The sequence below is a fragment of the Mastomys coucha genome, unplaced genomic scaffold (assembly GCF_008632895.1).
Source record: "Mastomys coucha isolate ucsf_1 unplaced genomic scaffold, UCSF_Mcou_1 pScaffold9, whole genome shotgun sequence".
NCBI lineage: Eukaryota > Metazoa > Chordata > Mammalia > Rodentia > Muridae > Mastomys > Mastomys coucha.
In genome coordinates, this window is record NW_022196915.1 from 21,649,752 (window position 1) to 21,674,293 (window position 24,542).

At 45.3% G+C, this 24,542-nt stretch overlaps 1 protein-coding gene across 2 annotated transcripts in view; it reads left to right on the plus strand.

Moving 5' to 3' along the window:
- The window catches only part of Grid1 (glutamate ionotropic receptor delta type subunit 1), a 719,786-nt gene that overhangs the window by 125,934 nt on the left and 569,310 nt on the right, over positions 1-24,542 (plus strand). For both annotated transcript variants that reach the window (XM_031363059.1, XM_031363060.1), the window contains exon 3: positions 3,149-3,433. In XM_031363059.1, the coding sequence (XP_031218919.1) occupies positions 3,149-3,433 (285 nt within the window). The remainder of the gene's footprint in view (positions 1-3,148; positions 3,434-24,542) is intronic.

The following is a 24,542-nucleotide window of genomic DNA, read 5'->3' on the forward strand; positions in this document are numbered from 1 at the left end:
ATTGGAGGATTCTTTTTACTTTCTAAAGCAATTACCTATTCATGTCATGAAATTTTGGCAAAATATAGGAAAATAAAAAAAGAAAAGCACTTACAAATTGCTTTCACTTTGAACATTTTGCATTTTTTCCTTCTGGTCTTTCTTTCATGCATATTGAGTTTTAGTTAATTGATATTGTAAAATACATAGATTTTTGCATGGGTTTTATGTACCTTTCTATGACAAGTGCTTTCCTATATTGTTGTGGGGTACACTGCTGTAGAGGCTGTGTATCCTTTCCGTGTATAGTGTTTCCATAACCATACACTACTTGCATCTTTCAGATAGTTTGCAGTGTTTCCTGGGTACCACTGAGTGTCCTCTTTTGCTTTTGGATCTAACTCTGTTCCATGGTCTGGATAGTTGCCCAGAGAGCAGTGAGGAACACAGTGCATGAAAATGTCAGGACCCACAGTATCCTTGCACAAATCTTTAGGAGCTGTCATGCTTTGCCCATTGTGCATGCATGTGCATGTGTGCATGTGTGTGCATATTGAGTATGACAGAGATCACTGTGTACTCCTTGAGCTCCGGGGTCATTAAAAGAGCCAGGTGGTTATCGATTGAGGTAGTGCACAGTGCCATGGCAGAGAATTGTGGGCATCTTGAATGAAGGTTGTGGCTAGCCTGGGGAGGTTGAATCAGTCCTGAAGCAAGAATGAGCATGAAGTTGAGTTCAGGTGGTGAGAGGTGCAATCTAGTATGTACAGGTAGAATGAAGAGCTTAAGGTGCAGGCATGATGTGCCTTCACAACTTGCCTCAGGTAGGCAATATGTGTGTGTGTAACATGCACATGTTTGAGTGCATGTAGAAGCAGAAAGGTCAACATCTTATGTTGGCATCTATCACTGAGACAGTACCTCTCACTGAACCTGGGGTTCTCTGACTTACCTAGTGGAGCTGGTCAGAAAGCCAGAGAATTCCCCATCTTTGTCTGCATAGTGCTAGGATTATGGGTATGCACCACTATGTCAGCTTTTAAAAAATTAGGTTTTTTGAGATTATAATTACATCGTCTCTTCTCTCTCTTTCCTTCTTCAAAACCCTCTCATATACCCCTCTTTGCTCTATTTCAAATGCATGGCTTCCTTTTTCATTAATTATTGTTACATATGTGTGTTCCTAAATACACAACCTGCTCAGTCTGTGTAATGTTACTTGTATTTGTATGATTTCAGGGCTGACCATTTGGCATTGAATAACCAATTGCTGTGCTCTTCCCTGGGGAAGGCTTTCTCAGTCTTCTTTAGTTGCCTGCAGGGTTGTTGTTGTTGTTGTTGCAACAACAGATGGAGACCATTACAGAAAACTACAGCTAAGCAAAATACGGAGTTTTAGAGCCCAGTTCCAACTGATTGGTCTTCAATATAACCCCTGCACCTCGGGCTCAAGAATCATTGTGGAAGAGGGATGAAATGACTGTGAGAGCCAGGGGAACAGGGAATTTGCATTGAGACTGTGGCTCCTATGAATGTCAGAAGCTGTACTCATCAAGTCTCACCAACATGGATGCCTACTTATGAGTGAACAAGGACTATACCAATAGATATGCTAACATGTATGGGTCAGGAAGCTCAAAGAGCTACAGGCAACTAAAGAATGTTTGTTTGTTTTTGTTTTTAACATGGGTGCTGGGTATCAGAACTGAGATCCTCATGACTGTGTGGTAAGGATTTTACACACTGAGCCTAGTGTCACTGGGTGTCTATAAACAGACACAATGTTTAAATGATTGGCTTTCTGTGAAGCCAGGATGGAGGGGCAGAACATTTGGGTGGCTGTGAGATCCCTGAGAGAGACCTCATGTCCTTTGTTTACCCAGCTTCAAGCCCTGGCATGGGAAGTGGAAGAATCATTGGGAACTGGGACCTGAGTTATCACCACAGTGTCCCCCAGTGTTTATGTCAAAGTTCTGGATGGGAGCAGCTGCCATTGGTGCCAGCCAGTGTAGGGACAGCCCCTCTTACATCTTTTCTACCTTCTCACTTCCTTTTCCTTGGGGTGACCACTCTTGTTTTTCACCTCCTTCTCAGCCCTGTCTGAAGTATTACATAAACTCTAGGGCCCTCACGAAGGAACTGTATTATCAAAGTTGTTCAGAGTCTGTTGTGTGCAGCAGATGGCTCGCTGCCATCCACAGGCTGTGTTTTGAGACTACATCTGCTTTCCCACATTCCCCCCATCACACAAAGCATTCGTAAGACATGCTTACTTGAAAACTGGTACATGGATAATGGAGTGTTGGGAACAGGATCTTTCCATCCTCCCTGATGGCCCTAAAAGGTATATGAGCTTGTGGCCAACAGTAGCATATACCCCTTGTAGTTACTGGGCGACTTCTCAAGTTCAGGTTTCTGAGTGTGTCAGTCTCAGAAAGGGCTGTTGTCATCTCAGTCTCCTTTCTCCTCTGTGCCCTTGGTAACTGCCTGAGCTACGGGTGCATCTTTCTTTGTGATTGTCAAGTGGCTTTTGAACAATCCTGGGCTTCTGGAGCCAAGCACTTCATCTGGGCTTTGACCCAGTATTCTCATGATAGAACTCGAGTGGATTTGGCCATGAGACTGAGACTCCCACTCACCACCTTTCCTTATTCCGGGTCCTCTGGGGTAAGTATATATCTTCCTGACATCACGATGTCATCCAGAGCTTACAGACACAAGCAGCCCAGATCAGACGACAATTGCAGAGCATACATTGAATTCTTTGCCCATGAAAAGGAATACACAAATTCCCCAGCATGAGTTTTTGGCTCCTCCCCAGCATTTTGGCTACTGGCCCAAGGTGGCAAACATCATGTAATTCAGAGTTCTGTTCGGTGAATCAGGGAGATTTCGGCTGGAACTCTTCTATACCACCCTTCTTTGACTAGCCTGGAGCAAATGATCTGGCCCCTTCTGACCTTTCTTTCCTCCTCTGTTAAATGAGCCCGAGATGTTTCACCCACCAAGGTTTGTAGGAGCTGCTGGCCTGGCTGGAACTGGCTCTCGGTCTGTGTGGCGAGGCATCTCAGGGCCACAGGCATAAGCTGCTGGGTGGAACTGTGGGGGTGAATCCTGTACAGCATTGCCCCATGCTGATCTCTTCCTGTCTTTTTTCCTTTCTTTCCAGCCTGTGACCTCATGACCCAGGGAATTTTGGCCTTGGTCACATCCACGGGCTGTGCATCTGCCAACGCCCTGCAGTCCCTCACAGACGCCATGCACATCCCACACCTCTTTGTCCAGCGCAACCCCGGGGGTTCACCACGTACTGCCTGCCACCTGAACCCTAGCCCTGACGGCGAGGCCTACACACTGGCTTCGAGACCACCTGTCCGTCTCAATGATGTCATGCTCAGGCTGGTGACAGAACTGCGCTGGCAGAAGTTCGTCATGTTCTATGACAGCGAGTATGGTGAGTCTGGGGAGGAGGGGCTGAGGCTTGGGGTCTAGGGACAGCTGGGTGCTGGAGCCTAATACCAGAAGCTTCAACCATGGGACCCAGTACTGTCAGGGCATAGATCTACGCTGGTGGTCTGGGCTGAGTTTTCCTCAGGGTGGTAGGGCCCAACCTTGAGCTTCGTGAATTGGGGAAGAGCTGCAAAGACAGATCTGTAGATAGTCACTAAAGTTGCCTAGCAACATCACCTTATCATGACAGCTGAAGTTTGAATCATCTTAGAATTTTCAATAAAATATTAATAAACTGCTGGCAGGGATCTGAAGAGCTGCGTACAAGCAGAAGTGGAGGCTGCCCGCCTGGGTCGTCTTGGCATCTTCTCCTCTGAAGGTTACCCTTCATGCTGGGTGGTGGTCCAGCCTCGGGTTTTTGTTTACATCCACCTTGATCTGCCCTGTTTCAGGGTCTTAGGCTGAGGTAAAGATCAGAAGTAGGGGTCTGGTAGCCGGTGGGCCTGAGGATATGTATGGCTGTGCATGGCTTCTTTGAAGACCTCGTCTGTGGAAGTAAGCATAATTTATTTGTTAGGAAACCACAAAAGCCAGCTTTGGAGAAATAGCTTCATGTTTTCTTAAAGCTTCTCTGTAAGTAGACCAGATCAAGTCCTGAGATAAAATGGTTTCCACGGTTTGTGGTTCAGGAAGGTTTTATTTGGAGACCATTGATAATCACATACCATTATGAGAAATAATGTAGAGGGATATCATGTGCCCTCCACCCAGGCTTCCTAAGGGTAGCACTTTGATTAGCTGTATCACAACATCACAACCAGGATCTGACCCCAGTGCAGCCGGCAGGCCCTTCATAGTTTCTGTGTAATGTGTTCAGTTCCAGTCTGTTGTGGGTGTTGGGTCCTTTGTAGTTTACCAGTTTCCATGCATGTGTCCAGTCCAGTCTGCTATGGGAGTGGATTCATTCTGCAGCATTTCTCTTGCATGCATATTTGTCTGATCACTAGCCAAGATCCAAAGTGGTTCTCCTAAGAATCTTTATGCTACACTTTTGTAGCCCCTGAGTCACCTATTCCAGGATGCTGGGCTCTTAGGGGGTTTGGAAACCCACTCAGCTGAGCTTAGGATGGAGCTGTGCAACCCTGTGAAGTCCAGTTTTGTCTCCCGGTGAAATAACACGTTTGCTAAGCATGTAACTAAGAAAAAGAAATCAGCATATGTTTGCATTTGCCTAAGTCTGGGACGCTGTCCTCGGTGCTTGAACAAATAAACTGGAGCCTTCCAGGAAGAATTGAAAGAGCAAACAGTTACTGTTGAAATAAAAACGTGGTGGCAGCTGGGGCAAGGGAAGCCCAAGGCTTCAGAGATCTTGCTGGCATACCTAGGAACTGTCCTTCCTTCTAACACTTTGCTCAGCCTCAGGTTCCATGAGAGGAGCTGGAGACCTTATAGCAGCACTGATGTGCCACAGGGCATCTTTGAGACACCAGGCCTTACTCCGAGAACCAAACCTTAAGGTCCTCCTGTTGATGCCGAGGCCAAGCCCTGTGGGAGATGTGGGTGCCACCAGGATTGGGCATGTTGTGGTGTAGGGTGCACAGGCCATTTCCATTAGGCTCCTCTCAGGTACCTTTGATCCTCTTGTCTCCGGCCTGCACATACCATTCCTCTTGAAGGGCTCTTGAGCCACAGCTGCAAGGAAGGCAGGTGGCAGCTCTGTAGCCTGCTCACTGTCTGGCCTTCTGTGCTTCCTGAGGACTGAGCGATGCCTAGAGGCATTTGCCCAGACCCTGCCTTTTCTTTTCATTATGCGTCTCACACCCATGTAACCCAGCTGACAAATGTTCTAGGAAAGGTGTCTTCCCCAACCCCTGTCCAGCAAAGTTTGAATCTTATTCACCTGCTCATCCACCCTCAGCCCACTTGGCTTAGACTGCCACTCATGGGAGCGCATCCTTGATGTAAAATGGACTCCTGAAGAGGTGGTCATTCCCAGAAGAGCAGACTGTATGCTTTTCTGTGTGTCACTGAAGTCTAGCACTGTGTCTGGTTATATGAATGACAAGTTCACAGGTGAAGACAAAGGGGAGATGTGGAGAAAGATGAGGGTACTGGGTGCTCTGACCTCTGTTTTAGGATGGGGGTAGGGAGCCATCTCACAGAAATCGTGATTCATCTCACAGAAACACTCCCAGCCCATCTTCTTCAGTCCCCCCAAGCCTGAACCTGGAATACCCCCAGAATGTGCCTCTCTGTTCTGACATGATACTCTTTTACCTTTACTGCAGTTGAATTTAGTCCTTGGTCAGCTTGCCTTTTATCATTAGTTCCACTAAGATGCTGAGTGAATAGTGGCTTTTACTAGATGAATCACTGGATGGATGGTGCTGTGTGGAGAAGGATGCTGAGGCTGTATGTAGGCTCAGCAACGGAAAACTGTGCCTAGGATGCTGGGAGATGTCCATGGTACAGGGAGGGATTGGAAGCCACCAACTGTGTTTGCTGATTGTGATGCCACTTGGGCATGGCCTACCAGAGCCACCTGCCAATGTCGCTGTCCAGGGTGCTGACCCATCTGGCTTCAGTTGCTCTGGAGGTCATGGCTCTTTAATTGTAGTCTGGGTAGGACCCTGCTGCTTTTGCACACCCTGGCCACCAACCTCTTAATTTGACAACCTTTGAGGCTAGTTTTTGCCTATAAAAGTTTCTCTACCCCTAGTGTTGCTTGGCCTGATTATTCTCCTCTTGTATATTCTAGCCTGTTTCCCCTCATGAGTCCCATTAGGCTTCCTAAGGCAGGTAAAATCCACAACACAGTCACCCCTCAGAGTGGGCATGTGGTGGATCCCATCATCACTGGCAGTGAAGTCTCCACATGCCATAGGTGGATTTATGTTGCCAATACACCCATGATGATATAGTTTCAGATGAGCCCAATTAAAAATCAAATTGAGTGTAAATACTCTTTATTTCTCCCAAAGTCAAATGGGAGTGATTTGGGATAGTGTTACTTTTCCATGCTGATCTCTAAGTATCTTTATGTATATTGTTCCATTTATGCCACATTTTAACCACTGAAGCAAACATCTCAGTGAGCTAGATGCCTTTGGGCTTTAAGACCCATGCACAGCCCAGGCACCATCCTGGTTCTTGGTGGGCTTTGGATTCCTTCTTATGTGCCCAGCCAGTCAGAACCATTGGTGAAGCAGGAGTGCGGCTCAGAATGGACCCAGCATGCCTTAGAGTAGCAGCTGTCCTTTAGTGACCATCACATATAGACCCTTCTTTTGGGGGAGGGGGGCTGGTGAGGATTACCTTGTCAGTTTCCCTTTAATCTCAGGAGATGTCTTCCCCTGGTAGACTGGAGGATTGACCATTTGCACTGCATGGGAGATCAGAGCAGGAAAGCCCTAAGAGAATATGACAGAAAGGCATGCTATAATTTGGGTGTTGAATGTGTCCTGAAGGTCCACATGTTAAAGACTTGGTCTCCAGAGGTGTGATGTTGGGAGGTCCTATGGACCTGTAAGAGGTAGGTCCTAGAGGGAAGTCCTTAGGCCACTGGGGCATGTCACTGAAGGGATTATGGGAACCCTACCTTTACAGTTGCCTGTTTCCTCTCTCCTGATCTGAGCTGTCTTCCCTGTCACGTAATCTCACTGTAACTGTTGCACTTTCTGAGGCCCAGAGCACCAAGGCCTCCTGAGTGTGAACATAAATGTCCACGACTATGAGGCACAACAAACTTCCCTTCTTCATGGCGATTGCCTCAGGTATTTCACTATGATGACAGCAATCTGACTAATACTGGGTGAGAGAGGAGTTTGCATGTATTTGGTTTACAAAATATGAGAGGTGCCATTTGGTACAATTCCATGGAAAACACTTGTATGCTTGTTATGACAGGAGAAGGAAAAATAGAAGAGAAACTGACATTTGGGGTAGGAAATCCATAAAATACCAAACATTTGGATGAATTAGAGCATACAACTTTCTGTCTTGCTGCTTCAAATGCTGGTGTGTGTATGTATGTGTGTGTGTGTGTATACATGCACATGCATGTGTATGTGTATGTGTATGTTTGGGGATGGGTGTGTTAGTAGCTATAGCCAAAATTTTCCTCAGAGAATATGTCTTTGGTTGTGGTGGGATCTTCAGATATCATTGACAGATTCACTCATAAATATTCATGGAATCTGTACCATGTGACAAACATTTTAACTGGTGTTTATTTTAAATGAAGAAAAGCAGGGGGTGGAGTAACTTGACTCCTGTTGCCTATAATTGGAATTAGAACCCAGGGCCCAGTGTCTCTTTTCTACTATCTCAAGGGTAGGTAGACTCCATGGCCTCTGCTTTAGCTTGCAGGCCTGAGAGGTTGGGAACTGGGATTGTGCTCAAGCAAAGCCTAAGGTGTCTGCTTTAGTGACCACTATACTTGATTTAAAATTACTGACATGCACACATTGTATACATATGCATGACCTGAGGTCAACCTCAGATGTTTCTCAGGAGCCATCAGTCTTGTTCTTTAGAGACAAGGTCTCTCACTGGGACACAGGGCTTACTGATCAGGCCACTAGTCAGCCCAAGGATCCTCCCATCTCTGCCTCTGGAGGATTTTTACACTAGCGCCAGGGATTGAACTCAATTCCTTATGTGTGTGTAGCTAGTGAGCACTTTACTGATTGAGCTATCTCACCATCCCCTTAAAAATTAGAAGTTGTATATGATTGCAATGCATATGTCCAACCAAATTACTAATAACAATAAAAGGAATTTCTGGAACCCATAATCAGTTAAAAAATATGAAGGCATCCCATGTCCTCAACTCTGATCATTTTCTATCCTTGCAAGGGGACTGAACTGCTATTTGATTGTGTGTTAAGTCAGTTAGTCCCTGGCTTTACTTGGCTGCTCTAGATCCTATAACACGTTGTTTGGTTGGCCACTTTGTGAACCTTGTGTATATGCAGTGATACTTCAGTGGCTGCTTTTCTCATTCTCCACTAGGTTTCTGAGCTTCATCTGTTTGATACAGATATATTAATCATTTTTATTATCTCACAGTATATCTAATTTAATTTATCCATCTGATAATTAATGGGTATTTGGGTTATTTCCAGCTTTTGGTATTACAAGCAGTGCTGATATGTATCACTTGATGGTTTGTGAAGAGTTTTGAGGGTCTGGTCTGAGGAACTGCTGGATCCATGCATGTTTTATGTTATTCACATCTACTGAGTCTGTCTCTAAGTGTTCCTTCCAGTTTGCACTGCCTCTTGCCATGTATGAGGCGTCTCTAAGTCCCTAGGCTCAGGGACGTCTCCTGTTGCCTGTACTTGGAGGACTCTATTGCATAGTGTTCTATTACTCTGATGCTAATTTACATTTTCTGTATACAGTCTTTTCACATCTTCACAGGCTATTTTTGTTTTCTCTTCTATGACATGCTTGCTTGTAACTGTTAATTTTGACGCTGAGCCTTTTCTTTGGTGAGTTAAGTGTGGCAAATACCTTCCATCAGTTGCTTGTCTCCAGAAACAGAAGGTCTGTATTGTACTGTTGTCAAATGTAGTCATCTTTTTTTATGCTCAGCTCTCTTGCCTGTCTTATTTAAGAAGCCTTCCCTTACCTCCATGTCATAATGATAGTTTCTTGCTGAAATCTCATTCTCTTCTTGGAGAGAAGATACTGTCTTCTTAGCATCTGCCTGCAGGGGGTCCCTGGCTGGAGCCATATCTAGATGTTGCTGTGTGCTCACTTCTCCCTGCAGCTGTATCCAGCACTGCTTCCCAGGCATTGCTGGGACCTAGGGCCTATCAAGTCCTTGGTGGTAAATGAGAAAGGTGCATGCCCATTCAGTACAGTCTGTCACAGGGAGACTAGTGAGTATTTCCTGGAGGAAGTAATATTTAAGCAGGTGCATAAAGGACACATGGAAGTCAGGCAAGCAAAGGGCAGTGGGTTCTGGAATGAGTTGGGAGAGTGTTTCAGATAGAGGGGAGAGCAAGTGAGAAAGCTGGGAGTGGGGTGCAATGGAGAGGAGGGCCTGTGTGTCTAGGTTACAGATTGTCTGGATTGCAAGCCATGGCCAGGGATGAAGCTTGAAAGACAGGTGGAGAGGCCTCACAGGCCAGCTGCAAATCCTGGGACATCCCAGATCCAGACCTTGCTGCCTCTGATGCTGCTCTTGGATTTTAGGTTTCCTGTGCACTACAGACAGGAGTACTGACAAGGTGATGAGACAGCCTTTGGACCAGAGTTCTCTGGCCCTTCTACCACTTCTGGTTTAGACTCACTGGTTGTAAACAAAAGGGAAAACACTAAGATGGGTGGGAACTCTAATCCAACTGAGGACAAACCCCAGACCCAGAGTCCAAACAGAACTTCCCAGTGACCCCAGCTCCTGCTCCTTAGCTGCATGCCGAGTGACAGGAGGGACCTTTTGTCACGGCACTCCACAGGAGTTCTCCATAGTGGGTGTGTACTGACCATTCCAGGAAAGCAACATTTAGACAGTCGTGTGAACTTGTGCCAGGTTGTGACTCGTGAGTGGCCAGGTCTGATTTACCAAGCTTGGACACCTGCCTCAGGCAAATCTGGGGCCAGCACACCAAAGGAGGAGTCTTCATTGTTGTGGTGTGATCTGTACCATCAGAAAGGGGCAATAATCTTAATGCCCATATTTAGCTAGCTGGCTAACTATTCTATGATGTGTACATTCAGAGGAACACAACCATTTCAAGATGGCAGTCACTCGACAGTAGCAAGGTAGAAATGGTGGGCAGAGGGTCACTCTGCAAGCACAAACTCCTTGGGTGTATGCACCTCAGCAGACACACATGGCTGCCAGAAGGAAGGCTGTTTTAGTCTTTTGGGACATGTAATTTTACAGAATGATTTCTTGTATCTTTTGAATTTTGTATGTAGTGCAAAAAATTAAATGTGGACATAAAAGTGAATGCAGATGGCCACCCCTTCGCCTCTTCTGCTCACTGCTCATGCTGACTTCTCTGAGTCTTAGCTGCTGCTCCTGTGGAAGATAATTGTAGTTTCTATGCCAAAAAGGTAAAGCAGGCAGGAGAGTGCCTGGCATATGGTGAGTGGCCTGTGTGAGGGCAATGAGCCATGTGTATGAACCAGTGGGCAGCAGTGGGCAGCATTCTTCTTTCACAGTAGTGGGGGCAGACTCAGGGCTCCCAGGACATCCTTGGTGCAAAGGACTTGCCTCTTTGTCTCTCTGGCTGCAGATAGTCCTTGAGGTTATCAGAGAGGGGTCCAGGTTCTGGAGCAGTCTTACTGGCTTGAATCCCAGGTCTTTATAGCTGTTAGACATCAGCCAATTCACTCAACCTCTCTTCCTTTGTACAAAGGGGATAAAATGACCACCCTACTGGATATGGTCTGCATGTGGCTTAAATATTGCCTTGTGTTCTTGCATGCTGAGGACTTAGTGAGACCCTCTACTCAGGAAACTGAGTCATCTGTAGCTGTATTGTGGTCCTACTATCCTGGCTTTCCAAAGGAGGCCTGCCAAACTTCAAGGGAGTTGTTTTGTTCCCAGATTGGCTTGTTATGCAGCCTAGAACGCAGCTGTATCTTGGGAGTGTTCTTGGTGCTTGGGATGACAGACAGGGGGCTCAGTATTCTCACCTAAAGTGTAAGCTGGGGTCAAATTGCATGTTTTCAGAAGTGTCACAGCAGTGCATCGGTGGCTCTGTGGAACACCACACCTTAGCTGGACAGCCATACTGACAGTTGTTGCACCTCATCCCTAATGCCCTCCCTGGAAGAAAGAGGATGCTGAGAACCCAGGCTGTTCTCACGGGTGCTTCTTGCCAGCAGCGTCTCCGTGCCAACCCTGGCAGAACAGACTGGCGGCTTCAAGCGCAATGGCAAGAGATCTCATGAATAACACCCCTGATCATGACAGCATTAGTTTAAATTGAAGTAATAAATACATTTTTTTTTCTTTCCAGAAGAAATGAGCAAGTGCGTTTAATTGCTAGGAAACCTACAGAAGAACTTTGACAGTAACTTTACCAGGATGAGTGTTTTGTGTTTTGTTCTTCAATCTAATTACAAAGCAGCTGTACTTTGGGGTGCGTTAATTGTAGTGTTTGCCAGAAGATGAAAGTTCATTAGCTCTGGAGTTTCCTTACTCTCACATCATGTTCCAGAGTGCATCTGGGGGTGTGGGGAGATGCCTGCTGCAAACATGGATACACATAGGGACGTGAGGCTGTGCTGGCTCTTGCACATGTTCATTACATTATCTAGGCCCTTAAGGAGTCTCTCAAGCATGACCTTGTCCAGGTCTTTTGATTTTCTCAGGAATCACAGTAGTGCCCCTCAGAGGACATACATAGAATCTAGATGACACCCTCACCTGCCAGAACCACCTCCGGTCTCAGGCCTGCACACAAGAAGGAGCATGGGCAGGGTGTGTTGGTAAGTGCTAGAAGGACACCCGTGGGACATGGTGCTCAGCCATGTTCAAGTCCACACTGTGCTGTGTGTTGTATCCACCCACACCTTGCTTCTCATGACCTGAGTAGTAGGTCCCAGAGAACCCCTAGGCCAGGGCTTTGTAAATTTTCCACTCATGACCTCGTTTTGTCTGAGAAATTTATGTAGCTATATAAAATCAACCTTACAAATCAAATATTTATGCAAAATAAGCTATAAAGATATTTAAAACTCTTCTATACATAGAAACTTTTTTTTTTACCACTTATTAAAGATGAGGGTAAATCTGTATACTGAGATGGGAATGCTTGTTTATTGTAACCTGGAGAAATACTGACTGACTTTTAGATACCACAGGACATAGGAGATTTACAATGTTTTCCAGAGTTCATAAGTGTTTTCATTTTATACTGGCCCAGTCCCTTCATAGCCATTTTACATACATGTAGTAATAACAGAAAAAGCATGTTTATGGACATTTCAGAAAACGAGAAAACATATTCCAATCCCGAGCCAAAATTCATTTAACATTTTTGAAAATGAAACTCAAGTCAGAAACTTCAATGTCAATTTAGAAACCAAACATCCCAACACCATGGAATCCAAAGAAATACTAGTTTAGTTCTTGAATGCCAAGGAAAGATGGCAGAAGACTGTTGAAAGTCTGGGTTTTCTGTAGTTAAGCCATTACATCTCTATAGGAGCAGAAAAACTTCATTTGTGCAGTCAGGATACTGTAACTATGAGCTGGAATAGTCTTGAATCTGGGATGAGGGGTTTAGGTGGTGTTCTTTGACATTACATGGCATGTCAGCATGCACAGTGCAAAGCATGTGTGTTGTGCGTTCAGAACTAAGCCATTAGTAATACTGTGTGACCCCCAGGGGAGTGCTGTAGGAACACCTTTGATGCTTTACATGTTGGAGTTTTGATTTTTGGATGACGTGCATTCAGAAACCTTATACTGTTGCCAGGTTTTTTCATGACCTGATTCAGGATAACAAGCCATAGAGCAAGGAGCCAGGTACCTTGGGTGTGTTGATTGCACCTGTAACCCAAGCCCTGGTGAGATGGAAGAGGAGGATCAGGAATTCAGACACTTTCAGCTACATTACTTGCTTGAGGACGCCTGGATTATATACTCATGTTTCAAGGGAAAAAATAGAAAACAATCTGGGTAGTGGTAGGTCATGCCTTTAATCCTAGCAGTTTAAGCTAGGCAGTGGCAGGCAGAGTTCTGCTTTTGAGGCCAGCCTGGTCTACATAGCTACTTCTGGGACAGCTAAGGCTACATAAAGGAACCCTGTCTTGATAAACCAAACCAAGCCAAGCCAAACCAAACCAAACCAAACCAAGCCAAGCCAAGCCAAACCAAACCAAACCAAACCAAACCAAACCAAACCAAACCAAACCACACCACACCACATCAAACCACACCACACCACATCAAACCACACCCACCACCACCAACAATGAAAATGAAACCATGTTCTAGGATGCTCAGCTTTTAGCCCAGTAGTGGGGCAAGAACCTGTGATTTGAGACTTTTCTTCACTTCTTGCAAATGATACCAGCTGACAGCATATGACTGAGGTAAAGTTGGAAAGCAGCTTTCTCTTGCTTGCTACAGAGCACTGGTGTGGCTGAGTAGGGATTGTGGAGGCACATTGGATCTCACTTGTACTGGATCTTGACAGTGTCTCTGGAGTATCTTTAGGCTCATCAGTTCCCATGGAGGCAGGGAGGTTGGGGGTACCCTAAGATGCTTTCTTATTTATCTCAAGGTCTTTTGTGACCCTTGAACTTCTCTGTCCCCATCATATAGGGCTCATTTCTTGCCTGTCCACTCACCTGCTCCCCTGAAGCTCCTTGATACTCCTCAGCTATGCTAGCCACAGCCTTGCCCCAGGAGTGATAGCTACCTGTGCCCTCTGCCTGGGGCAGTCCCTACCCACATCCATATGCTACTCCCTCAGCTTCAGGGCAGTATTTCCACTTGACCTTCCTTCCCCCATAATTTTTTCCCATTGAATTTGTATGGATTTACTTTGTTCTCAATATCTGAATATATCCAACCAAAATGCAACTTCCAGATAAAGAGTTTATTTAAAAAATAATTTGTTCTTTTAAGTTGACACTCAATTGCACTTATTTGTGGGGGCACATGTGACATTGACACACCTGTATATGATGTTTAAATGATCAGATTAGAATAATTGGAATATTTTTTACTTGGAATATTACCAAAGAAATGATGGTATCATTTATCATTTATTTGTGTTGCAAACCTCAAAGCTCTATTAGTTCTTTTGAAACTTACAATTAAATGTTGTCAACTCTGGTTATCCTCTTAGAGTAGAGGAAATCATTCTTGCTACCAAACTCCACCAGGTAGGATTTTAATCTTTCAGTGTTGAATGATGCTGCATTTGCACCATTTAGTACAGATGTTGAAACTTAGTAGGTGCTCATTAAATAATTGGTGAATAAGTGAATTAATTGGTATTTTTGACCTGGTACATTGCCCATTTAGTTTTCCAAAGTGCATCTTTCTTTGTGGTGCTGAAGATCAAACACAGAGCTTTGTGTGTGATAGATAAATCATCTATCACTGAGCTCTGCTCCACCCAAGCATTTGCTTCTTTCCTTGAGATTTCCAGTTACAACTATAGCACCTGCCTTTTAACCATATCTGGGGATGTCTGAGGGAAGCACCTTGCCCTTCCCATCTCCTGCAGAGAAGAACTCCAAGCGCCCCTCCCCCCAACCTCTGAGAAGACTCCTCCCACCCCTTCCCTGGTTTCCATGAGTGGCGAAACCACTGGCTAACACAGTGTGATGGCCATGGTGCCTTGGCCTGAGACTTGGATGATCAGTGTGGCTGCTCTCAAAGGACTCCGTTACTCCCTGACTTGGCTTTTCCTGGGCAGGCTGATGACTCTGTCTGATTTTTCATTTTCTCATTTCGATAGTGAGGATAATAAAAACGCCCACCTCAGAGGGTTCCTGCGAGGCTAAAATGAAATGATAGATTTGACAGTGGCACAGATCCCCGAGGTCACAGACTGATTCTCATTTTCTTGCTCCTCCTAGGCTGCCCTGAGCACTCAGCCTGAGGTTTAGGTAGGTGTGCAAACCAGAGCAGACGGTTCTAGAAGGCCTGGAGTCTGGTGTCCCACCTCTACCCTGAAGGCAGTGCATTCTGAACTGTAGTGGGGACCAGGGTCTGCTTAGGTAGGAGAAAGCTGTGTATAAAATGCCAGGGTGAGGGGCTGGGAACAAATCTCAGTCTGCAAAGTTCTGACTGCTTTAATGTGAGGACTTGAGTTTTATTCTTGGCACCCATGTAAAACCAACACAGTGGTACACATCACATCTGTAACCTCAGCTTTGGGCAGAGAGAAATACAGGTAGATCTGGGGTTCGGGGGGAGGTTGTTGGCTAGTCAGTGTAGCAATATCAAGTCAGACTTTTTTTTTTTTTTTTTTTTTTTTTTATTCAAGTGCCTGTGTGGAGGTATTGGTAGGGGTAATGTGGCCCCTGAGAACCAGAAGTCAGGGGCCCATCTTGATGAGGCCATTTCTACATAGGCAGTATTGTGTCTCCTCTGCCAGCCTCTGTGAACCTTCTTCCTTGCTGGGAGTTACCCTATGATGAATCTGGCTTGGTGGCCGGTAGTCTGTGTAAGAGGGCTGGGACTCTGAAGCCAGCCTCACTGTCTAAGGGCTGGCAGTGCCACAGGAACCTGGACACATGCCTTTTGACTCAGAACTGTTATTGATATAGTTTCTCTTTGCTTCTTCATTTGTTTATTTAATGCACACACCCAGAGAGGATCTGTCAGGTGCTTCCAACATTGCTGAGAGATGGTGAGGTTAAGAAGCAGCAGGCTTAGAAAAACAAAACTGTGGCTGCAGCCGAAAAGGCTGTGCTGGCTGGGAGAGCAATGGGCATGCCCATGGTCATAGGTCTAGGAAAGCAGGACAAACAGTGGTAAAGATGTCAGTAGTGAGACAGCATGGATGGTGGTGCCTGCTTGCCTCTGAAGCCAGTGAAGAGGGGAATTGGATTCGCATGTTCTCAGGCAAACCTATCACAGCCTTGCTAGGACAGATTAGAACCCTTCACTCCAGGTGGGGATGGTACAGCATCAGGCTCTGCCTCTGTGGAAGTTATTTGTTTGTGTATGTATGTATGTATGTATGTATGTATGTATGTATGTATGTATGTATGTATGTATGTATTGCCTGGTCTAAAGGTCCTGGGATCTGTTCCTGGTCAGGCCAGCATGTCTGATATATAGTTGCTCATTGAGTTCAGCATCCTATCTGTGTATACCAGCTCTATTGGCCATGGATGGCTGGTGCTTGGAGACCTGAAGGGAAGCAGAACATAGGCTAGACACCATCTATGACAGAGGATGTGAAATGCATCACAAAGCTGCTTTAGTGCTCCAAACAGTAAGTGTGAGGGAACCCTGCTGAAGTGAAGAGAGTTGATCAGGTGTGGAGGATAATGTGGGGGTGTCAGGGGTACTTTGTGTTTTTAGGGTGATGGGAAATCAAAGGGAGATTATTTTGTTTTTATTTTGTGCTTCAAAATAATTTGTTATTTTGTAAGTAATGTACAAAATGATATTCGTGTTGAAAAAATTTTCATGTGAAAAGTATCCCCCTGCCTTCCTGTAGTCCTCTCTCTAGAGGAATAAAGCCCCTTGCTGGGCATGAAGCATGAGCCCACAGGTATCTCCATCCTAGGCATAGCACAGCAGACACACAGGCAGGACAGTGTTGCCTATATTGTTAAAAAAAAGATTTATTTGTGTGTGCGTGCATGCATGCGTGTGTGTGTGTGTTTCTGTGTCTGTCTATCTCTGTCTCTGTGTGTGTCTAGCTCTGTGTCTGTCTGTGTCTATGTCTATCTGTCTTTATGTCTCTCTCTCTTTCTCTGTGTGTGTGCAGGCTCCAGAGGAGGTTAGAGTAGGGTGTTAGTTCTCCCTGGAGTGCTGGGAACTAGACTCCAGTCCTCTGGAAGAGCCATGATGTCTCTAGTCCCACCTGTACTATTTTGAGACATTTCTTACCTGGACTTCTGGGCTCCAGCTCCTTGTTCATCCCTTGTTTGTTTCTCTTCCCTGCTCCATACTTGCTATGCAGTATTCCACCAGGTGAACAGCTGTGGTCTTTGTTTGTCTACTTTGTCAGTTCAGCATCATATTGTGTCTTGCTGTCACACAATACCACGGTACACTCCTGCACAGGCATCTCTGTGAGCATATGTCTCTGGGACGAGTTGCTACAAAGCTGAATTGCTGGATCACAGGAATGCTTTTCAAGTTCTAAGACTAGATGAAGGTGGTGAGATGCCAGTTCCCTAAATAAGGCAGCAGGAGGGGAGCGGGACCTGTTCTGGTTCTTGTTTTTCTCAGAGACTCAGAGGAGGCTGACTTTTGGGGTGCCATACTGTTTAAGAGAACTGTCACCAGGCAGAACGTCAAACCCAGCATGCAAAGTTAGAGAAGCAGACAAGATGAATCAAGGGTCCTCTGTGGTCTACAGTAGCTTGGGGGAGAAACAGGATTAGGGCAGAGTCACGTGTAGCATTATGTGTGGGAAGCAGGACACAGGTGGTGAACAGAGGAGATAATCCCTGTGTCCTACCCTGAGGGACTGCATCTCTTTAGTATAGGGAGCCACACTGACGTGAGGTTCCAGAGGAGAGGTACTGAGATGTCATACATTGTGGCCAGGGCTGAGGAAAGGCTGGCGTAAGCATGCAGATCTAAACTGAGCTTCGTAGCCCAGGCTCAGGACCTGGATACACACGCTAACTTGGGGAATAGAATCAAGGATAGCCAGAGCTGGTTTGAGCTGAAGTAGGCTGCCTCTATTGGCTGTGGCAGGAAAGGTGCTTAGCTCTGGGCTCTGTACAGAGAAATGTCTTTGGGCGACTGAAGGCATGAGCTTTGCCTCCCTGAAGCCGGAGGCTTCCCAAAGGCACTTGGTTCAGCTTCACTGATGGTTCATAAACAGGTGATGTGTCCTGCAGAAGAAGACTAAAACATTCACTGTGTAGTTGCTCCATGCCAGGCCCAACCCAATCCTCAGTCTCACAGCCACTCAGCAAGGTAGGTCTCTGCCAGCAGCGCCTGCCTCTTGGCTCCAGCTGCCAGTGAGGATTTAAACTGCAAACACTTATTCTCATTCTCCTGACTGCCCCCTACCCCCTAACATGAGCTACAGGTGGGTGTGTTCTGGGCACTGTGCCCTGGCATGCAGAGGGAGGCAGGGGTGGGCAGGCAAGCATCTGAGGGTATATGAAATAGGAGAGATTGGAGTTTGATGGGGTGGCATTTTCGGACTGTCATGCCCTCTCCTTATAGTCTCTGCTTCTTGTCACCCCACATTTTCCTAACTCTCAAGAGTTCAACATATGGACAGTTGCAGTGGGGAGCCAACAGGCCGGGGCTGTTGGCTCATTCTTACTGTGGAAACTTGAGGGGTTTTGTTAGGAGGGCCACATGGTTCTCTGGCATTGCGAGTGTCACCATAGATTCTTATTGTCTAGATTAGGTTCAGCTATGCTCTGGGAAAGTCCTACCTTTTTGTTATTGAAAAATGAGCAGGTCACACAAATATGTGTGCCAGCTGTCTTTAGGTACACAGAACCATGAGAATGAGTACACGCAGGTTGTTGGATAACATCACTATCTCCCATCTCTAGAACTTTCTCATTTTCTGTAACTGATACTCAGTACCTCTGTTCAGGCCCTGGTGACTACCACTCTCCTCGTTTCTATGTGTATGACTGTTCTAGGCTGGGCTGACACCTGTGTCTGTGTTAAATTCTCTCTTCTGAGTGACTGAAGTGGGTTTCTCTGCCTGCCTGGGCCCTATATGGTACATATCTTTCACTGGTACATGGAGGTCTCATGACAAGGATGAGGAGAGGTTCTGAAGGATGTGGACTCATCATCTCCTCCGGAACCTCATGTCAGGGATGTGGTCCCTTAGGGTAGGACACACAGGAATGACCGCTCCACACCCTCTTCACCACCTTTTGTCATTGGCTTCTTTCACTTAGCGTAATTCTTTGAAACCTCATCAATGATGTAACATATGTCAGGCTCTTCTTTAAAGACTGAATATATTACATTGTATGATGGGCTGTACCCGTCCATCCATCAATCCATCTACCCATCCATCCATCTACCACCTACCCACCTACCTACCCACCTACCCATCCATCCATCCATCCATCCATCCATCCATCCATCCATCTATCTATGAACACTTAGGATGCTCTAGCCTACTTCCTAATATGTCTTCTTAGCTATTTGAGAATGTGTCTCTAGAGCTTCATGGGTAGCCACCTGATGAGGAGGCATCCCATGTTGGTGTACATGTGTGTACACTGTGGATTTACATGCTATACCTCTTATATAGATAGCATCCACTTATTCCTCAGAACTTGCCCTATCACTTGCCTTAAACTCATTGCCCTGCTTACACCTTCCAATGGTTCTTCCTTCAGAAGTTCTGATCCCTTCTATACCCCATGTGGGCCTTAAGTCTGTTCCTTACCTTTCCTAGCCTCTTTTTGCATCACTCCTGTGCTCCAGGCAAGGGGCTCAGGTGTGGGAACAACTTTATCCCATCACTCAGAGGGGAAGAGTTGATATGGGGGAGCCTGATAGATATCAACCCAGATGAGGTGGAAGCACCCAAGCTAACTCTGGGTGGTTGCCAACACTTCAGTGTTGGAGGGATGAGTGGAAGAAACTGGTCCTAGAGCAGGACCATGCAGCAAGAGGTGGAACCTCATAGAGGGGCCACTTCAAGGAGGCTGGCAGCATGGAAAAGCCCCAGCTACAGCCCTGCACACCAGACTTAGAGCAAAAGAGAAATGCATGGCGTCTTCCCTCACCTAGCTCAGCTTCTCACTCATGGATGTTATGGAGTCTGGGGTGGGAGTCTTTCTTTTTTCTTTCTTGGAGCAGGAATCAGCATTTCACAGGGGAGGCCTGGGGAATAAATGTAGGGCACGCTAGCTGAGACCTCACTCCCAAGGGCTTGCCTGCTAGCCCTTGCTTTTCCCGCACCAAGTACCCTACTGTCTGATAGCTATCGCGTTATTAGGATTCCTTGTTTAGAAGCCTTTTGCACCTTCTGTTTCCTACAAAACAGATTGTCTTTCCTCTGGATCCACAGTCCTTTGTGTGTCTAATACCAGGTCACTGGGCCATAATCACCAAATATGGTTATACACACACACATATATACATAGATACATACACAATATATATAAATATATGTACACATATACACACATATGCTTCACATATGTAGAAACATATATAATTATGTACATGTCCATACTCATACACACATATACATATGCACCAGTGTGTACCCACACATTTCTGGTGCCTGTGGTAATTAAATTCAGAGACAGAGATGAATGTACTCTGTGGCGACCTATGAATCTTGCTAAGACTCACCAAGAAAGATCAATAAATTTGCCTCCTTCCTTCCAAGCTGGCATAGATAACTGGAGGGATCAAGGGCAGCTCAAGATGAAATTCTTTGTATGCTCCCCTATTAGCTAGGCTCTTGTGGGGCCAGGAGGTAGGGGACATCATGTGCCCTGCAGACCTATAGGATAGGGCTGGGGCCTGGGGTCTACTTGGGACTTCTTTGGGCTTTAGTTCTTGTTACTGTACTCAGGGGCCCTGCTACAAAACCAGGCTGTACCATGAAGCCCTGCCTCAGCTCCTCCTGAACTCTTACACGGGGCCTAGCCACAGAGGTCAGCAGGTTAAATGGGATCGATGCCGTGCGTAGCTCGGTGCCTGGCACACTTGGGTCGAGTGCTGTTACTACTTTATTTTGAACATAGAGTTGGCAGTTGCTGATGGTATGTATAATGAATGTGTGTCCCATAGCCACACAGTAGTTCTGCCAGCCTGGTGGGGCCAGAGAAGTACTCAAAAGTGCTCATGCCATTGCTCTCAGCCCTCTGGCAGTCTCAGCTTTCTTTTCTTTCAGGGATCAAGTCTGGGAAATGAAACCTGTGGCTTAGGTGTCAGGGTTGGTGGCACGAGGCAGGCCAGGCTTAGCAGGTCTCTCTTAATGGGCTGCAGCTTTCATTTTCAATGTGGATTGCTTTTGGGGACAGAGAGCTGATTTTCTTTCTAGAGGGGATGCAACTGAGTCCTTCTGATGGTCATTGGCATAGTGGAACAGGTATTCTACCCATGTGAGGGTCTCTTCCCATAGCCTCCATGAGGGAACTCACTTGATGGAGGAGCAGGGGTGGGGTTAGGGTTCAGGCAGTTTTTTTCTGCTTCCTGTCTAGATGCTATTGAGTTGGTCCTTTATTTATGCAATTCGGAATGAACACACCATTATCTGTAGCATACATGGGGGTCACACACACCCTAATTCCTCCATTCACTTTGTTGCATTGCCACATTGTGTTTACATGTTACTCATTGGAGTGTTTATAGATGGTTTTCTTTTCCAGGGTTTGCCAAGAATGGGCAGGCCCTGGAGTCCTGAAGTCTCTACCTAGTTGACCTTACTGTTCTAACCAATCACTGCTCCTTGCAAGGGCATGGCTGTTCCTCTGGGTGGGACTTATTTCCCACCCTGTTAGGATGAGGGGGTGATCTTGTAGGTTCTGACATCTCTAGCCATGTGTCTTATGTAGCAGCTGTGACTAGAAGCTCCTTAGAGATGGGTAGTGGGGGCTTCTCCTTGAATTATTCCTCCCCTGGAGCTGCCGTATGGAAATGAAGCGATAATGGCCAATTCTGTGTGCAAATCAGCTTCAGGCTCAGCTTAGCTGAACAGGCTTGCTGCATTCAGCACTATAAATACCTCTCCTGGAACTAGGGCAGCCCTAAGCATGGCCCCAGTGCTGCACAGCTGCCAGGAATATTCTTTCTTCTCCCATGAACTCCAGCATTTTGGCTGTTCTGGGGGACCCTCACATCTTCTGGTTTAGTTCAGTGCTTGGCCAATTGAGGGCATTTATTAGTTATCATCAGATCCTGAGAGAATGTACTTTGTAACAATGAATGGTAGTTGAGCACCCGGGTTGTGGTGTAGACTATCTGAATTCAAATCTCTCCAGTCTTTGTGTGAATGTGAAGTTGGGGGATGTGCTGAATCACTCTGTCTTGGGTTGCCTGTGGGTATCCACACCACACCCTTCTCTGAGATTTGGAAGAACTGGCCCTGTGGGAGAGCACTTAACATGTAGAGAGGACACAGCCTCGCACACAGAAGGTATGCATCAGCTCTTTGCTCTAACTGCCCAATCCATTGTGTCAGTAATGAAAGTTGGCCTCAGCAAGGTCTAGTAACTTCTCTGAGGTCAAAGAATCAGCATGCAGAACAGATCTCCTGTCACCAAAGGTCATACTTTCTCTACAGTAGCTTTCACAGATCTGTGTTCTCTGAGGCTTTGTTCCTGGAAAAGTCAAAGACTAAGAGGTATTTGGAGATGCTCTGGAATGTCCATCAAGCCCATGTCTCCTGCTTGTGCGTCTAAAACTAACCCGCACAAATAGGCGGGTCTATTCGGAGGTTGGTCTCCATGCTTCAGTTTACTTCCCTCTAAATAAGTCAGTCAGACTGTGCCCTCTTATGGCTTCATGAACTTCTTTGTTCTGTCTTTGTGGGTGACTCATTTCATGCCCTGAGATGCCACTCAGAGATGGGGCAATTGCTGGCCATAGGGATGGGGAGAGACACTTATTGAGCAATTGATACATGCTGGCATTGAGTTTAGTATTTATAAGTGGATCTCATTAAATTGTCCTAACAGTCCTTTAGTAGTCCTTTTGTCCCCAATTTCTGGATGAGGAAGCTGATGTCAGATACATTATGGAAATACACTAAGGACACCTGGAAAGGAAGGCAAAGCTGATGGTTATGTGGCCTCAAGTTGCATTATCACTTAGAAAAGCAGAAAGTTCTCACATCATTTCTCTTGTCACCCACCCAAGAAGCTAGAAAAATAGATAAAATGAAATCCAAAATAAGAAAGAACAGGGTGGGGAACAATAAAACAGAAAAGAGAAAAGCAATAAAAAAAAAAATGAAACCCAAAGCTGTTGTTTGTGAAGATAGAATTTGAAAATTCTCTAGACCAATGAATTAGAAGAAATAAAACAACCCACCCACTCACCCACCAGTCCAAAGCAATGACCTCAAGAGAAGACAGAAACTTCTACAATAAGAAAGGAGAGCATTGACATCTGTGTAGATGTCATTGACATTAGAGACCTAAGAGAGAGATATTATGAAAGCCAGAATACTAACTGATATGACAACTAGTCTGAAATTAGCAAATTCCTTGAAGGTTGTAAATTAGAAAACTATACTAAATAGGAAATAGAAAGCTTGAATAGTTAGCTATATTGTTGTTATAGAAACTATGCACAGAGCTTAAAGTACTTAGAAAGAAAACCTCAGAACCAGATGAGTTCACTGTTGACATCTGCCACATGTTTTAGAAACTAGTATTACTGACATCAAACTTCTCCTTCAGAATACTTCTCCAAAAGATTCTTGTGAGGCCAATGTTATCCCAATGCTAAAATATTATAAAAAGTCTAAGCTGGTCAGAATGTACATATAAAATCCTCAACAAAAGATTAGTGATAGTCTCTAAACAGGACAAAGTAGAGTTTGTCCAGGAATGAAAGGGTGGCTTGATATTAAAAATAAAATCATGGTGCCTGGTGGTGGTGGTACATGCCTTTAAACCCAGCATTCTGAAGGTAGTTGGAACTCTGAGTTCAAGGCCAGCCTAGCCTACAGAATGTGTAGCTAAGGACAGCCATGGTTGCATAGAGTAACCCTGTTGTGCACCATCCCTAAGTTTTTAGAATCATTATTAAAAACATACATGTTTATGTTATAGCAAAAAGCATTTGAAAAGATCCAGTGTCTCAGGAGACACAGGGAGACTCTTCAATCAGGAAAAGAGTATCTCTGAGCAACCTAGAGCTGGTACCATATATAGTTGGAATATACTGAATATATCCTTCAGGATTGGAACATTAATGTATGTCTACTCTTGCTGCATCTATGGACATTTTGTAGAATATTTAGGCAGTGAAATCATGTAAGAAAAAGAAATAAAATACAGAAAAATTAGAAAGGAAAACCTAAGATGTTTAAGCTACTGAACATATGGTCATATGTATTGAAGTTCAGTGCGATCTACAAAAAAAAAATAATGGGATTAACAAATGAATTTAATAACATTACAGTGTAGAAATTAGTATTTAAAAGTCAAGTGTGGGGCTGGAGAGATGGCTCAGTGAGTAAGAGCACCGACTGCTCTTCCAAAGGTCCTGAGTTCAAATCCCAGCAACCACATGGTGGCTCACAACCATCCATAATGAGATCTGATGCCCTCTTCTGGGTTGTCTGAAAACAGCTACAGTGAACTTACATATAATAAATAAATCTTTAAAAAAAAGTCAAGTGTGGAAGTATACAAAATAATACTATCTACAGTAGTCTAAAAATTTGAGCTGTGATAGGTTATTGAAGGGTTAGTAATAGGTTCAACAAAAACCAACAGGACCTCTGTGTGTATATATATATATATATATATATATA